Raw genomic sequence first — 14,829 nt, forward strand, 5'->3', positions numbered from 1 at the left:
GAGCTTTGGTTGGATTATGACTGAATACAAACACCAGATGGACACAAAATAACTCATCTTCAAAGACCCTCCGAATGCAAACATTGTACACAACGAATGAGTGGTTTTTTTTTCCCCTCAGTAATCTACTGTGTTATTCAGCGCTGACTGCAGTACTGTGAATGCTTAGCTTTATAACAAGGAACTCCACATTTAACCTGGCACAGAGTTAGGGACAGGAGGTTGACACCCTGAACCTGGATCTTCAGATTACTCATTGTGCTAAAGTATTTGAGGACTGCAGCATTGTTCAAGATCAGAAAAGTCTGTCGCTCTCTAATTTTATTTAGCGAATTTCACTGCTTAAAAAAATTTAAAAAAAATAAAAAATTTGGTTTGATGTGAAACGGGGATGAAGGTGCTTCAAAGCACATGCCCCAACCTTAACCAGATAACATTTTCTAAAATTCAGAATAGATCACAAACCTGTCCTTTGACCCTTCTTACACAAATAAAAAATACATGTTTTTTACCCACAGAAAGAGAGAAATAAAAGTTATAGTAGACTTGCTGACATTAATTTGTGTGCTTGTCTAGAAATCAAAATTAGTAAATCTAGAGGATGACTACTGTATGTGCTCTGGCATAAGACCTAACAGTGGCCGATAGCTTATAATGTCACAAATGAAAGAGGGTAGAAAGAAATGGTACCAACAAAATGACCAAAACAGCAATATACATTTGCAAAAACTGTGCAAAAGCAAGGAAAACATACATGTATAGGCTGGTCCAAGTTACCAATGTGATCAAATTTAACTATATTCCTGAGGGATAGGCTTAGAGGTATAAATGTGCGTACCTAAAGCATGTTATGCTGCCATTTTAATATTTAAGGCCACATTCTTGCAGTTGTTGACAGTCTGATGGACGTGATATGAAGAACTGTTACCATGACTACCTACCACAAATACCCACAGTGACTTACAGAAAGGTTTAAGATCTGCAGACATCTATTTACTGAGACATCATAGAGCTAAAAGAAGGGGCTGAGTATCTAAAAAAAACAACTTCAAAGAAAGCCCAAGTAAAAGCCATCTTGAGATTAACACACGATGATGGAGTCCCACGCAGACTACATCAACACCTCAACTGCTTCCATGAACAGTCACAAACAACTGTGTAATGAGCGCCACCTACTGACTTTAACGTGTTTTACTGAAAATGTAAAGGTAAATTAAACTGCTCAAATTTGCAGTAAATTGCGTTCTAAAATTATGTTCTACATTTACAGTTCAAGCATTGGTTTCAAATACATTAAATACAAAGAGTGTCTATTGTAAAAAAAAATGCCATTTCAGTACTGTTCTTTGTTTTTTGTTTGTAATTTCTGCTTCTTCAAGAAACATGATACAAACACCTGCAATTCACCACCAGCAGGATGATACTAAGCAAGCTTTTAATTATCAGGTTTATCTTTTAGATAGATGGCAGAGATCCCACTGTCAAAAACACCAAACTGCATTTTATGTTTGTTGTTTTATGTAAAACAGATAGAATTCCCTTCTTCACTTACATGTTGAAATCTCTAAAGACACACATACAGAAAAGGAGCTACAAATATTTCACTGTTTCATTAGAAAGAATGTCATAAAAAACATTACATTTGTGACTTAAAGTTTTACACAACATCCAGGTTATTTAGTTACCTCTGTAAGGCCCAGACAGTCAGCTGTGGCAGTGCAGTCTGTAGCTGAGTGATGATAAGATCAATGAAAATGTATTTCAGTTAAAAAAAAAAAATTCAAAACAAATTAAAGGTATAGTTTGAATTTTCCTGGTGAAATCCTTTTTCTGAACATACCTGCAAAAATACTGCATATTTAATATAACATATATACTATTTGGCTGTCAGTACTGTTTCACAGGGATCCATTAATTCTGTCAATCATCCCCTGTGAGTCCACAGTATGGAGAAGCAATGAGGTTTCAGTGAGGCGTACAACACTGGTACAAAAATATCTTAGAAAGAGAGACAGAAATGTTCACACTTGGGAAAAGTGTTATCATGAAAAACTCATGAGTTGATTGAACGAGATCGGACAGCCCCACCATCATCCTCCTCGCCATCTTGCTCCTCCTCTCCCTGGTTGAGTGGCTCTCTGTCCGAGTCTCTCTCTGCCTGCCCTGACCTCTTAGTCGTCTTGTTCAGGGTCCCGCCCTGCAGTAAAACAAATATCAACTGAACACACTGTATACCGTGATAAAGTCATCTGACAAAAGACACACACACACACACAACATATATAAAATGTTTCAAAGGAAGTCTAGGAGATCTCTGACCTGTTTATGGTCAACAATATTGAGCAGCACTGAGGTGACGATGCAGCAGATGGTGTTGGCCAGCATGAAGATCATCATCCTCTGCCAACGCCACAACGGAATCTTTGTTTCACTGGCCAACAAATTGAGAAAACAGTAAAAGGTAAGTAAAGATATATAAAAGCAGGCATGGATCATCAGCGCAGTGCCATGAAATCCTGATCTGAAAGATTACCTACCTAGACTTCGTGCCTAAAATCTGTCCGACAACCAGATTAGACACCCCAATACCAATCATCTGTATGGAGGTGGCCAGGCCCATGGCTGTTCCCAGCTGTGCCTGAGGTACCACAAGGGGAATAGATGGCCACATGCTAGCCTGGGATACAGCACAGAAAGTAAATAGTCACACAGCACACATAATAGCAAATCATTTGAAAACACGGTGGAAATAATATGACAACACCAAAAAATTCTCATAAGAGATGGTCTTTAGCTCTTTGAGCTAAACTCACAGCAGCGAAGGAGTAGGTGACACCCAGCCATATGGTGGACACCAGAGGAGGGACGAAGGTGAAGGCCAGGAGTCCGAACACAGGCAGCGTGAGGACAGCACAGGCCACAGCAAAAATGCCCCGAAGACCCACATAATCCTAGAACACACATAAGAGGATGTCACACGGTACACCAGCCTACCTACTTACTTTTAAACTACTTCATACAACAGACTTTTGAACAACAAAAGGATCAGGAACAGGTTTAGGAAACAGATACTTACTATGAGAATGCCCACGATGGCTGAGAGGACCAGTGAGCTGTCATAAACTGCTCCGGCAATATAGGCCGCTTCCTTCTGACTGTAGTCATTGTACTTATCCTGAATGAACTTACTGGACAGGGGAAAAAAAAAAAACCAAACCATGGGTGTCTATGTTAAAACAGGGAGTGCTCATGTTTATGCACCATGGTGGCATCAATATATTTCTTGATCTCTCAGGATCCCTACAAATAATTCAGTATATAGACACTACTGGTCTTTCAAAAATCCATGTTGTGTATTGTTGTGTTGATAACTCTACCTGGCATCTGCAATGAACGGGAAGATGCCGTTGTAGAAGAACATGATGGTGAGAACCAGCAGCCAGTATCTTAGAGACAGCAGCTTCATATCCTGAATTCTCTACACATGCACACACACAGAGAAACAAATAATTTAGTCCATACAATTGCTGCAGGACATACTGCATATGCACACTACTAAACAGTGAAGGTTTTAAAATGAAAAGGTCAGATGCTTTCTAATAATGTTGGAATCAGGTTATTATTAAAGGATATTGTTCGTACCACTTTACGAGATTCTTCTTGGATGGCTCCCTCAAGACCCAGCTGCCTCATTCCAATCTTGTCCAGGGCACTGACTATGATGGCAGATGTAAAGCCCAGCACACATAATAGTGCACCTAGAAATCACAGCATCATGTGGCACATAAGAAAAATACTCTTGCTTAAACTTTCTTTTTATGACATTTTCCTGTCAAGTCAGGCCATAAACCCTAAAGTTTACACACCACCCCAGAGTGTCCACTGCATGCCATATTTTTCTTCAAACTTCTGGGTGAGGAAGAAGTTCAGGACTGAACCCAGGCGTGAGAAAGCCAGGGTCAGACCGAAGGCCAAGGCCAGCTCCTTCCCTTTGAACCAGAAGGCTGTGATGCGGTTCTGAACAACTAATAAGGAACAGGATGGGAAAACGGTTTAGGGACATTCCTCAGAGTTGACACTGCAAAGAGTATTAACTTTCATAAGGTAGCCTTACTGGTCAGAGATCCATTGCCTGATCCAAACAGCAATCTGCCTGTGAGCATTAGTGGCAGCAGATAGGGAGTTCCTTTGAAGTGGGAACCCAGTGCAAACAGGGACGAGCCCAAAACACAGAGGAAAGAGAACAGAAACACCCCGACTGCAAAGAAGAGAAGACAGAAATCAATTTACCATGATTTTTTTTTCTTTTGTTTGTTTGAAGAGATATGCGAACTTACAGCGATTTCCAAGTTTGTCAATCAGGAACCCAGCAAGGATCACCACTACTGCATTCCTGTTGATAGGCGAGAAAAACCACAACTGAAGCTGTTCTCTGATCAGCCATTTATCTGTATTTGCACAGTTAAGTCAGTGTGTGTGTGTGTGTGTGTTCTTACGTCCAAGCATAGATGGCATAAAGAAGATTGTACTGCTGAGGCGTCATCCCCAGTCCCACCACACAGTCCACTGTCCCATTGATCACTGTGGCGTTGGGACATGTGAGATTCTGTCCGATAAGAGGAAGACAATGATTTAAGTTACTATTTACCTAGCAATAAACTGAGGACAGAGCCTGGAATTCTGACACCAAATCACAATGCTGAGTTGATGTGGAGAAATCATTTGATACTGATAGTATCTTTAAGCTCTTCTGCACTGCCTCCTCTTATTTACCCCTTGGAACTGATCCTGCAGAACACTGGGGATGTCAAAGCAGAAGTAGGAGCCAAATGTCAGCAGACAGTTGAAGAACAGCACCAAAAAGCGATAATACGCTGCGAAAATAACAAAGAGTGGGATGAGTGATTTCCCTGGCTATTTCTAACTTTAAAATGAAAGTCAAAACTTGGACAAGAGAAGACACTAACACTGCTGTACACTTCAGTGCTTCACCATGTAGCAGTGACACAAAAGTTAATTACCTGGCTTTGAAGTTAAAAAATTAAAGTGGAAATAACAATAAGAAAAGCACATTTTTGAGTGGTGGAGGATTTTACTGAAATCGGTTAGTTGATGTTCCCTCCTGTTCATGTGAGTCCAATGAAAACTTTGGTGTGTACCACAGAGTAGAGTTAGCTTACTGGCTGTAAACGCTTAAGCGAATGAAAACACACAACGGGGGATTTTTCATAGAACATTCACAAGCTAGCAAACCTTTAGCTAACCTCTAGGTTTTGGCAACTTCCCATTTAGTCACATGAAATATTTTTTTAACAACACGCGAAATCCTAAAATGCTGAGTTGGTCATTTACAGGCCCTATTTTCCAGGGAAGTATGCGGAGGGTTGCGAGGCAGAGGTCTAGTATTCTAGCTAAGCAAAGGCTGGTGACTAAAATTGCTAATTTTTTGGAGAAATAACGCTATAGTCAGACGTACCTTTCTCCGCCGGCTGCGCCATAGTGAAGTAAAGCGACGTTAGCTATAAAATCAAACTGTCATCCTTTACATCCAGCTCCTCTGCTGGTGCCCGCAGACCGCAGCTCTTTAAACTACGTGGATCGATCTGTTGTTTTGTAAGAGCGAAGCAGATTGTTTGGAAACGTGCGCACACAGCGAATCCGACATTTTTTTTTTCTGTATAAACTTTATTGACAAAAGAGTTTCTACATCTCCGTTTGTAGAATAGTAAACGGTAGACGGAAAGCAGAAAAATAAAAAAAAAGATTTTATTTTTCATGGACGTTAACGGATTTACTGTTGTTTTTACGTAATTTTAAAGACTTTAGTGTTTAAAACAAGAGGAAGAGTAGAAAAAATTGTAATCTTTTGGGGTTTTTTTATATTCAAAATGTACACGTTTTATATCACTAATTAAGTCTGAACAACATTTTTCAGTTACAGTTAAAAGAGAAATGTGTTTTTGTGTTTTCAAGTTTACAAAAAGGACATTTAAAATCAATGTTTAAAAAACATGAACTAAGAATATTATTGCGTATAAACATTTGTATGGTGAGGCCCGAGTTAGGTCTGATCACACAGCTAAATCTTAGTCTTAGCTTCTTTAAAGTCCACTATCTTTCCCTTGCACCCATTCAATCAGTGATTTATCAGTGTGTCCTGAAATTTAATCCAATAAAACCAACAGATGTGTCGATTGGTCTGTAGTCCACCTGCTGACAGCTGCTGTGTCTCCCTCTGCCTTCTGCTGTTTCTAATTAAAGACATGTAATCTACTTTACATTACAAAATACCTGTGTGTTAAAGTTTCCTGCAGGTTAAAAGGGGGGGGTGGGGGGGCGAATATATGTAGCGCGTTTCTGAACACTTGTCCCTCAGCGGACACCATCAGACACCACTGATCCAAACATTGCTATTACAAACTAAAAAAAACACAGATTCGCGTGCATTTCATAAACCATGTGTTCACGTAGTTTGATTATGTCTTAAACCATTTGAAATGTCTGTCTTGCGCAGAGCTAAAACATGGGAAATATCAGAATCTGAGGAGGAAACCGACGCCGAGACAAAGCCCGATTTAAACAGTGATGAGAGCAGTCAAACAGCAACAAGAGTCAGGTCAGACTTGAAAGAGGATCCGAGTCCAGACCACAAATGCAAAACCACGTCAGCAACGAAACGTGAGTCTAGTCAGACTTCTTCTTTGCCTCCTCCGCGACCAGATGGGTCCGGCACACCGAGTCCGGCGAGAAAACGCCGCACCAAGGAGGAGATAGAGGCGGACAGACAGAAAGCCAAGGAGAGGAAGGAGGAGAGAGACAGACAGAGAGCAGCCAAAGCTCAGGAGAAGGAGGAGAGGAGACAGGAGCAGCAGAGGAGGAGAGAGGCTGCTGAGAATCTCAAGAGTCTCAGGCCGGAGAACTGCCTCAAGTGTCTGACTGTCCGCATTGATCCAGGTAAACAGGCTCACCGTGCTGCCTTCAGGTGCAGTCGGGAACTTTACTTCCACCAACTTGTGAAGGGACAACATGTCAACAATTTGGGTGCAATTTGGTCTCAAAGTACTGCAACAATACAACAATGATGTAATAAAAACTTATACTTGATAGAATGAAATGGTGTGACATGCATCTATAAGCCTGTGTGTTTTTCTTCAGCTCTGCTGCAAGAGGATGGCTCAGACATCTTGCTGGACACTCTGGCTACCTTTGAGTGGAGGTTTAGCATTGAGAGCCAGCAGGTTCCTCACAGCATCACCTGGACCCGAGATTTACCTCAGGTAAGCACCTGATTTTTTCCACAACAGACAAAACTGCATTTTTGATGCTTCACATGGAGCTGTTGGTGGGTGCAGAGCTGGTAGTGCACATGTGTACATCTGAATGTTTTCTTTGCATGATATTTTATCTGCACCTGTAATGTGAATATGGTTCAAATGCATGCCTGGAGTCTTTATTTACATATGTATGAATACGTCCTTGTGCAACCCTGCAATGAGGAATGGGAAATTCATTTTTCCCATTTCTTTAGTGCAATTTCAGTTTTGTCTTCAGCAGGGAGGAGATGCCGTGGGCTCAGTGGAGGAGGAGCAAGTGGTGCTGTTGCTGGGTCTGACTGACTTCATGGACATGGTGATCTCTGTGAAGAAAGTAAGCAGACTTTCAAGCTGTAATAATCTAACTCTGATGGTAGCCCACATGATGGACTCTCTTGATTTGCATTTTGTTGCTGTGATTCTCAGTTGGGCTGCCTTGTTGCATGTGTTGCTCTGCTGCTCTGTAGTACTCTACTTTGTTGCCCCTGCAGATGCTAGACAGTGAAGGGGAGGAGACAGGGATGGGGTCTTTTCTCTGTCCTCTTTTGGAGTGTCTCAACCGTGATGCCAAGAAGGTTGTCACTCTCTTAGTGACAGGCTCTCAGCCAGATTACAGGTCAGTTAATTATTCAGGTCAGCTACTTAATTATTCACATTCTTCCTTTTTAACAGTAACTTCAATGTTTTAAATTTATTAATCTCTAGTGGAATAATAAGAAAATACCTCTTCTGTGTCAGCTTTCATGTAAACAATCTGACTTATTGGTTTACTTACCAACAGGACAAATGCTTGTGATGTGCAGTCTAAACTGGGAATGGAGAATCTGGACATTGAGGAGGTCAGTTGACTTTGAATCCCAATTATTTTCAGACCTTAACTTCGTGTAAGAGATATTATGTTTTCTGTCCACAGAAAATGAGGGATTTTTTTTCTTCTGTCTCCAGGTTCTTGTTTACCTACAGCTCTGCAAGAATATCTCACTGGTCTTCCTGGATGGCTGGGAGGAGGTCACTAACCACGTGTGTGCTGTCACCAAGGCCTTATCAAAACGGCCTTTCAAGTATGTACATGCAGGAGTTGTTATCATACTAAAAGAAACAAGATACACGTTTCCTTCAGACATGTACTCTGTAACACTACTGGCCAGTTAAACCAAATATACTTTCTCACTTACTTAAACGCCATAAGAATGATGCTGTTCTCTTTCTGTTCTTTTAACTTCCTTACAGACTCCTGACAGAGGGAGCTGAGCTGCCCTTCTGTGTGGACGGTTCGTGGGCCAGCGGGGCTCGAGTAGAGAGGGATGGCTCGGGGTTGATCCAGGTCTGGACCAAACAGATCCAACAGCTGAACAGAGTCAGCCCCACTGTGGCCTCCACAGTGACTGCAGCCTACCCGTCCCCTCAGCTGCTGCTGCAGGTAGACCTGAGTGCACATCAGTATGGTGAATTTACAGAATAAATTCACAAAAATAACATTTTCTTTCCATGTTGTTTCTTTGTTAGGCATACCAGAACTTGGGATCAGAGGAGGAGAAGAAGAGGCTGCTGGCTGGTCTCATAGTGAAAAGCGGAGGTAAAGAGAGACGTATTGGACCCGAGTTATCAGCCAGAGTTTACCGCTGCCTCACAGCCCAGAACCCCCAGCTGGTCCTGGATTAAGTTGTCCACTTGAAAATGAGATGGATGGATATCAGCGAGAATCAATCTGGTGTCTATTGACACTTTGTCACCACTTGGCTGCTAACATGTAAATGTTGATGTTTACAAGCTAAAAATATGCCTTAGATATCATGATCGCCTTCCAGGAAAGCACTATTTATATCCATCTGCCCCTCTGCAGATTCAAGGAACAGATTATGTTAATAGAATATATTTTGTAAAATAAGGAATTACATAATGTATATTATTTGTAAAACAATATTCTAGTATATTATGTATAAATACAAGTTGTGCAATTAAAGGGACTTCAATAAACTGCATGTTATGACTTGTATATGTATGAACAAGGGTATAAAAATGAGCTACAAGGAACTGTTCTTTTTATTTTATAGAACTGCCTGAGTAAGAAAGTTAATAAACAAAGCATAACTGTACAAAGAAAAAAACACAGCTGAGTAGCAAATCGTCTTGTAAGCAAGAAAGCAACCGCAGTTGATAGTCAAGCCAAACGCTGATTACAAAACACATTTACAAAAAGTCATTTCCACAGTATCAAAAAGCAACTCCTTTCCCCTGGAGTCTATCCCTGAGAAAGAATAATGTATACTTGTTTTTTTGTTTTGTTTTTTTTGTTTGTTTGTTCGTATGTTTTTTTGTTTTTTTGTCAACAGTAGGCCTTCCAAAGACAGTGACTGGCATATTAAAAGATGAAACAAAACAAAAAAAGAAATTAGCAATACATATGGCTCTTATGAGCCCTGTGATAAAACTTGGCTAAAATGAGAATGAATGACCCCTGTGTCACTCTAATATCTCGACTGCATTAAATGTCTCAGACACTACAGACTCTCTTCCTTCTCCCCATTTACTGACAAAGTTGTTTGAATGACACAAAATTGCTAGATAAAGTAAGAGAAGCAACGATCCACTCAGATATTGACTAAAAGACGAGGTTGCTCTTTTATCCATGTTTTCCAACAGGAGACATTGATGGCAATGGTAGAATAGCTGTGCACCAAATGCGTTACAACTAAGTCATGTCCAACGGCATCTTTTGCATTGGTAATCCTCTGGCTCAGAGCAGCAGCTATCGTAGTCACTGCTGGGAGGAGTTGGAGGGCAGTGGCAAGTGCAGGGTTGAGTTTGAGGTGACGTCTGACAGGAGCACCGGTATGAGACTGTGTCAGGTAATGGACTGGTACAGGGGCTCGGGGAGGTGCAGGCACTCAAGGTAGATACCGGGCTCGGGATGGGGCTGGAGCTAGGGGCCTCGTGGAAGTCCTCAGGCAAGTCCCCGTGCTGCTCTGAGGCTTCGGGGCTGCTGCTGAGGGTGAAGACCCAGCCCAGCTGTGTGTGGAGGAGGGTGCGCAGACCTGGGGGCAGCTCTAGAGCATTAAGCAGGTCTGGGCAGTCGGGCAACATTTGGCGGAGCCGGGCACAGCAATGGTACTGCAGAGAGGTGGGTGTATGGCAGGCACGGATTACCTTCATACTGCTCTTGGCTGCTGTGGAGCATACCATGGGGTAGAACTTCTTGTTCTGCAGTTTTGTGGCAGCGACACCTGTTGTAACAGAACAGAAGAAAGAATGAAAACATCTGGGGATTAAGAACCACTTTCATGAGTAAAATGCTGTTTTTTTCACAGTATATGAAGCTTTCAGGTCCTGCTACAATTACAGGAAATCACGCACCTATGCAGTGTCGATTCTTGTAGAAGGTCAGGGTACCATGCCACGTGTCCAGGTGTACTCCTATGATGGAGCCTTGTCCAAATCGAGAGGAGAACTTCTCTTTGTCCCCTTTGTGCTGGAGGAGACCTTTAAACATATAAATAATAAATTGGACAATTACAATCTCTTGAATGTCTGATTATTTAAGTCTTCTTCCAGTTTCATAGACTCCTCTGATAACTGAAGGTCGATTGTAATCCCTGTACTCTGACTCTCTAACCTGTGTATGAGAGCCCCCAGCTGTCTTCATCGTGGCCCAGCAGGCTGCCAAAGCTGTATTTGAATTTCTCCAGGTTCACCTCTGAAGTTCCAATTCCCACCATCTACACCAAACAGCAGAACAGCAGAAGACAAAACCTCAACAGAGAACAACAAGTAGTTCTGGCTCATACTCAACATTGACCCTTTCAAACTAACACTGAGAGACACTTTCAGAAGTGATAATTTTATTTCAGTATGATTCAAGGGACTGCTACGCACCATATCGGTTCCATAGACGGGAGAGGTCATCTTGATTTCCCAGAAGTGTTGGCCGTCTGTCAGCTCCTTGGTGCCACGCATGGCAGCTGTGCCGCAGCTGTAGTCTGAGTGAAAGCTCACCTTCCTGTTGTCACAGCTGAGGAAGACTCCAGAGGACTTGAAGTCCTCGTCCCATACCCAGTCAAAACCTGAAAACACATCGAACATGTGCTATACTGACTGGCTGATTTCACACTTTGTTATTCACAATTCTCTGTGTCGAGGACGTATTTAATCATGCTGTCTTAATAACTACTGAATGGACTAGAGTGAAATATGTTACAGACAATTATGGTCCCCAAAGGATGTAGTCTATAGACTCTGATGAACCTCCATCTTACTCTGTACGGCTACCAGTAGGTCAAAGTGTTTTCACTTATTCTGTGACATATGTTAACATCTACTGGACTGGCACCAAATTCAGGACAATCAGGAATTAACAAGATTTTCAAACTGATGACAGCTTATTCAACCTTAATGGTTACAGGACTTATACTGTTACATTTGTCTGTGCAGCCTCAGTACTACACTTGTGTGAACTTATATGGCCCCCTGCTGTGTTCATACACTGCATTCACCAGCCATTGCTCACCCTGATCCTCCTCCCCACAGAGGCAGTCACTGGTAAGAGCGAATCCTGGGCTGAACTCTTCCTGTCGGTCACACTGGCAGAAAGACTCCCCTGTCACCGGTACTGTGCTGGGCAAGGCCACCACCTCAGATACAGCCTGAGAACTCTCCAGGTAATCCACTTCAGACTCCAAGTCGCTGATCTGGTTGACATAAACAGTACAAACAGCATCTTGTAAGTCCGTAGACGTGGCCATGGTCCAAAAATGTTGGCTTGGCAGCAGGGAGAGGAATCAAATCCAGTGCAGAGAGCTTTAGGGTTGTATCTAATGTTTTATCAATTCCTCTGGAAGATGTAATGCCTTTTTTGAAACAATAAACCTTATCAAGGGCAAGAAAGAGCAACCTAAAAGAGCAGTAGGTTGCTGGACAGGAAAAGCATAACCTTGCAGTGTTGCGCACAACAATCCAAGAAGCTAAATGAGAGCCATCACCCATATGCCACGTTTCAAAACCTTTTCACTAAAAGCCGTTCATGGTTCCGATTGGTGAGAGAAGTCATGTGTGCCAGTAAGTAAAATTAGATCCTTTCCAAAAATACTGGGCCTCCTGTCCTTCCCTTTGGAGACCTGACCATGTCTTACACACAACCATTTCAGACAAGGCACAGTCCCAGTGGAAAACTACTGGCACTCAGGTAAAAATATTACATCTGAATTTCCCAAAACACCATTTCCTTTAAAACCCCCACTTTTCTGTTCATGTTTAAATAAACCCAGTGTCTCACCTGTGTCGTTGTCTGGCCTTCCCACTCCTCTCTGTCCAGTGTCTGGATCACTGCCATGGCATCTGTCTCTTGCCGTACTTCGCTCCAGGCCAAATGCAGAGCCCGGCCATTTCTGCCTCTTCTCAGCATGGCAGCTCTGTGAACAGCAGACCCACAGTCTTATGACCAGCTGGTATCTGTACAGTGGGCCATGTACTTTGTATTTAAGTCAAGCAAGGTCAGTACTGAACTCCTTCCTTCACTACTTATTAACACTTTGATTTGTTTGTTGAGGTCAGATTAATTTGTTACACATACACGTGCATATCCCGTTACACGTTTTCCAAACCTGGCAGGCTATATATAAGGAAGAGGGACAGAAATAACTTTGTATTTCACATTGAAGAGGACACAAAAAATGATATACAATTAAATTCCTTTTTTTTCCAACTTACTGTGAGGCTGCAGAGGAAAGCTGTGAGCTACCTCGCATTTTCATCACATTTCTCAAATGTCTCACAAACTTATTGGACAACTAAAATTGGGTCAGTAAAAAATTTGAATAGCAAATATTCACAGTATACACTTTTCTCAGTTCAGCTGTGAGTTTACTTTCTTCGGTAAGAAGCTGCAAAATATTGTGAAGGGAAAATTAATTTCTAGTCACCTAGACAGATCTTTGTGTGATGGCTCACCTATTTCTATCTGTCCCATATGCCTCAGTTGGCAGCAGGAAGTCTTTCCATGCACTTGTTTAACCTTTAAACCCAACCCTCTGCTTTGCAACTGTGGCAGCGTGTTAGCTAGCTTCATCAGCAGACAGACACAGATAAGGTCACCTAACCTAGTGACTACAATGTGTACTGAGGATAAATCATAGATTTTAATACAATTACGTTTACAGCTGTCCCAATATTGACTTTGACAGTTTATTAATATCTGGAAGTTTAATGCCCTGCGAAAGAAATTTTGGGTTTCATTCCAGTAATCTGAGAAGGGAAGTGGCTCAAAATTCTGTGCAAATAATTACCTCCTTGTATAATTTTTGTAAAAGTCATGTTAAGTTGGGCCCATCAAGATAACATACACTGCCACTCTGCATGTGCTGTATCAAGACTGTTCTGTCGCCATTCAGTTTAAAAACAAGCCTAATTCTCAGGGCAAAAACAGAAGTGACATGTTTACTTTTTTTCTGTGCTGAACAGTTTATCATCTTCACAGTCAGTAATCATTACAATCAATTGTCTTGATTGAAATGTTTTGTTTTTCTGAAAAGTAAGTAATGTGTTTTAAAATTCTGCTTATAGAAGTAAAAAGAAATTCTGGGTTTCAAAATGTTATTTTACTCTGTATTACAAGTGTAATAGATTTATCCTATATTATAATAACCTATAGTTGATTAACCTTAGGAAGAGTCTTTATTTCCTCAACACTCAGTACTTCAGCCTGATGGCATGTCTCAGTTAATGCCAGCACTGAACACAGCAGCTGGTCACTGCTTTGCAAACAGGTGCAGAAGATAAATGCCAATAATTTAGATTAGTTAGTCTGGAGCTAGTGTCACTTTAATTGGGCCTTACCCTACATACAGTAAATGCCTCATCTGGACAACCCAGTCAGCACAAATTACTTTACAGTACTTCTATAAGCCAATGTCCTGATGGCCATGATATAAATGCAGTCCACAATAGGAGCGTGACAGTGATATGATTGAGTTATGTTAAAGACAATAAAATACTGAAAAGGTTTATGTCGTAAAATCAAATTGTTGTCTGTGCCCTACCCTGAGTTTCCATTCTCACACAACTGATTCTCATGCTCTATTCACTACACAAGTCAGCACAGAAACAGGAAATACTGTTTGTATGTTAAGCAAATGTCCCACTAAACATTGTCTATTTTACTAATTCTTTAACTCAAAACTCAGTCACCTACATTGCACCAGGTATTTCAGTTTCAGAGGCAGTTAGGCTCTTACCTTACTGTAGTCTTCCTTTACACTATCTTGCAGTGGCTCATTTGAGAGCCAGTGTGCCTCTATAATCGACTGTGTGACAGGTGCAGTTCGCACTCTGTCCCACTTCTCAGGAAGCTGGACGTAAACATTACTCTTGCACGCCCCCATCGTGTGCTTATTGGATAGGACCTGTGGGGAGGAGGGGTTTATGTTAATATACTTAGTTACCTTTACCTACGTGTGGTAACAATCTCAGGAACAACTGTGGCCTTCGTGCAAATGATGTGGTGTGTAATGAGCTGATAACACAG

The 14,829-nt window shown here is 41.6% G+C and overlaps 3 protein-coding genes across 6 annotated transcripts; 1 reads left to right on the top strand and 2 right to left on the bottom strand.

Annotated features, from left to right (window-relative positions):
- On the bottom strand, positions 1-5,670 carry mfsd1l (major facilitator superfamily domain containing 1-like). 2 transcript variants are annotated; one of them, XM_041066426.1, is made up of 13 exons: positions 5,477-5,670; positions 4,774-4,874; positions 4,497-4,606; positions 4,338-4,393; positions 4,115-4,258; positions 3,867-4,025; positions 3,643-3,758; positions 3,378-3,478; positions 3,077-3,188; positions 2,814-2,951; positions 2,538-2,677; positions 2,320-2,431; positions 2-2,197 (listed from the first exon to the last, which is right to left on the bottom strand). In XM_041066426.1, exons 1-13 carry the CDS (start codon positions 5,496-5,498, stop codon positions 2,054-2,056), a joined length of 1,455 nt encoding a protein of 484 aa, XP_040922360.1. In that variant the 5' UTR covers positions 5,499-5,670; the 3' UTR covers positions 2-2,053. The 2 variants fall into 2 exon arrangements, with proteins under 2 accessions (XP_040922362.1, XP_040922360.1); XM_041066428.1 differs by lacking the exon at positions 4,774-4,874 and having other exon boundaries at positions 1-2,197; positions 5,477-5,661.
- Positions 5,671-6,396: 726 nt separating this feature from the next.
- LOC121201130 (probable crossover junction endonuclease EME2) lies at positions 6,397-9,285 on the top strand. Of its 3 annotated transcripts, none has more exons than XM_041066783.1 (8): positions 6,397-6,954; positions 7,156-7,277; positions 7,540-7,647; positions 7,805-7,929; positions 8,095-8,152; positions 8,259-8,374; positions 8,544-8,733; positions 8,820-9,285. In XM_041066783.1, the coding sequence occupies exons 1-8, from the start codon at positions 6,498-6,500 to the stop codon at positions 8,973-8,975; spliced, it is 1,332 nt and encodes a 443-aa protein (XP_040922717.1). In that variant the 5' UTR covers positions 6,397-6,497; the 3' UTR covers positions 8,976-9,285. The 3 variants fall into 3 exon arrangements, with proteins under 3 accessions (XP_040922717.1, XP_040922719.1, XP_040922720.1); XM_041066785.1 differs by having other exon boundaries at positions 7,552-7,647; XM_041066786.1 differs by having other exon boundaries at positions 7,555-7,647.
- A 67-nt stretch (positions 9,286-9,352) lies between these two features.
- On the bottom strand, positions 9,353-14,667 carry LOC121201131 (SPRY domain-containing SOCS box protein 3-like). The gene is made up of 7 exons (XM_041066787.1): positions 14,540-14,667; positions 12,583-12,718; positions 11,818-11,998; positions 11,187-11,374; positions 10,927-11,029; positions 10,668-10,793; positions 9,353-10,537 (listed from the first exon to the last, which is right to left on the bottom strand). Exons 2-7 carry the CDS (start codon positions 12,709-12,711, stop codon positions 10,011-10,013), a joined length of 1,254 nt encoding a protein of 417 aa, XP_040922721.1. The 5' UTR covers positions 12,712-12,718; positions 14,540-14,667; the 3' UTR covers positions 9,353-10,010.
- Positions 14,668-14,829: the final 162 nt, after the last annotated feature.

The sequence above is a fragment of the Toxotes jaculatrix genome, chromosome 21, assembly GCF_017976425.1.
Source record: "Toxotes jaculatrix isolate fToxJac2 chromosome 21, fToxJac2.pri, whole genome shotgun sequence".
Classification (NCBI taxonomy): Eukaryota; Metazoa; Chordata; class Actinopteri; family Toxotidae; genus Toxotes; species Toxotes jaculatrix.

What these genes read in the sequence shown, in the direction of transcription:
- LOC121201131 (XM_041066787.1), bottom strand. Translation starts at nt 12,711, where the DNA reads ATGCTGAGAAGAGGCAGAAATGGCCGGGCTCTGCATTTGGCCTGGAGC. An exon ending in CTGTGGGGAGGAGGATCAGG is followed by an intron (nt 11,375 to 11,817) that starts GTGAGCAATGGC and finishes ATGTGTTTTCAG; the next exon opens with GTTTTGACTGGGTATGGGAC. An exon ending in CTGGGGGCTCTCATACACAG is followed by an intron (nt 10,794 to 10,926) that starts GTTAGAGAGTCA and finishes ATATGTTTAAAG; the next exon opens with GTCTCCTCCAGCACAAAGGG.
- LOC121201130 (XM_041066783.1), top strand. Translation starts at nt 6,498, where the DNA reads ATGTCTGTCTTGCGCAGAGCTAAAACATGGGAAATATCAGAATCTGAG. An exon ending in GGCTCTCAGCCAGATTACAG is followed by an intron (nt 7,930 to 8,094) that starts GTCAGTTAATTA and finishes ACTTACCAACAG; the next exon opens with GACAAATGCTTGTGATGTGC. An exon ending in AGAATCTGGACATTGAGGAG is followed by an intron (nt 8,153 to 8,258) that starts GTCAGTTGACTT and finishes TTCTGTCTCCAG; the next exon opens with GTTCTTGTTTACCTACAGCT.
- mfsd1l (XM_041066426.1), bottom strand. Translation starts at nt 5,498, where the DNA reads ATGGCGCAGCCGGCGGAGAAAG. An exon ending in CCATCGTGGGCATTCTCATA is followed by an intron (nt 2,952 to 3,076) that starts GTAAGTATCTGT and finishes TGTGTGTTCTAG; the next exon opens with GATTATGTGGGTCTTCGGGG. An exon ending in ATATTGTTGACCATAAACAG is followed by an intron (nt 2,198 to 2,319) that starts GTCAGAGATCTC and finishes GTTTTACTGCAG; the next exon opens with GGCGGGACCCTGAACAAGAC.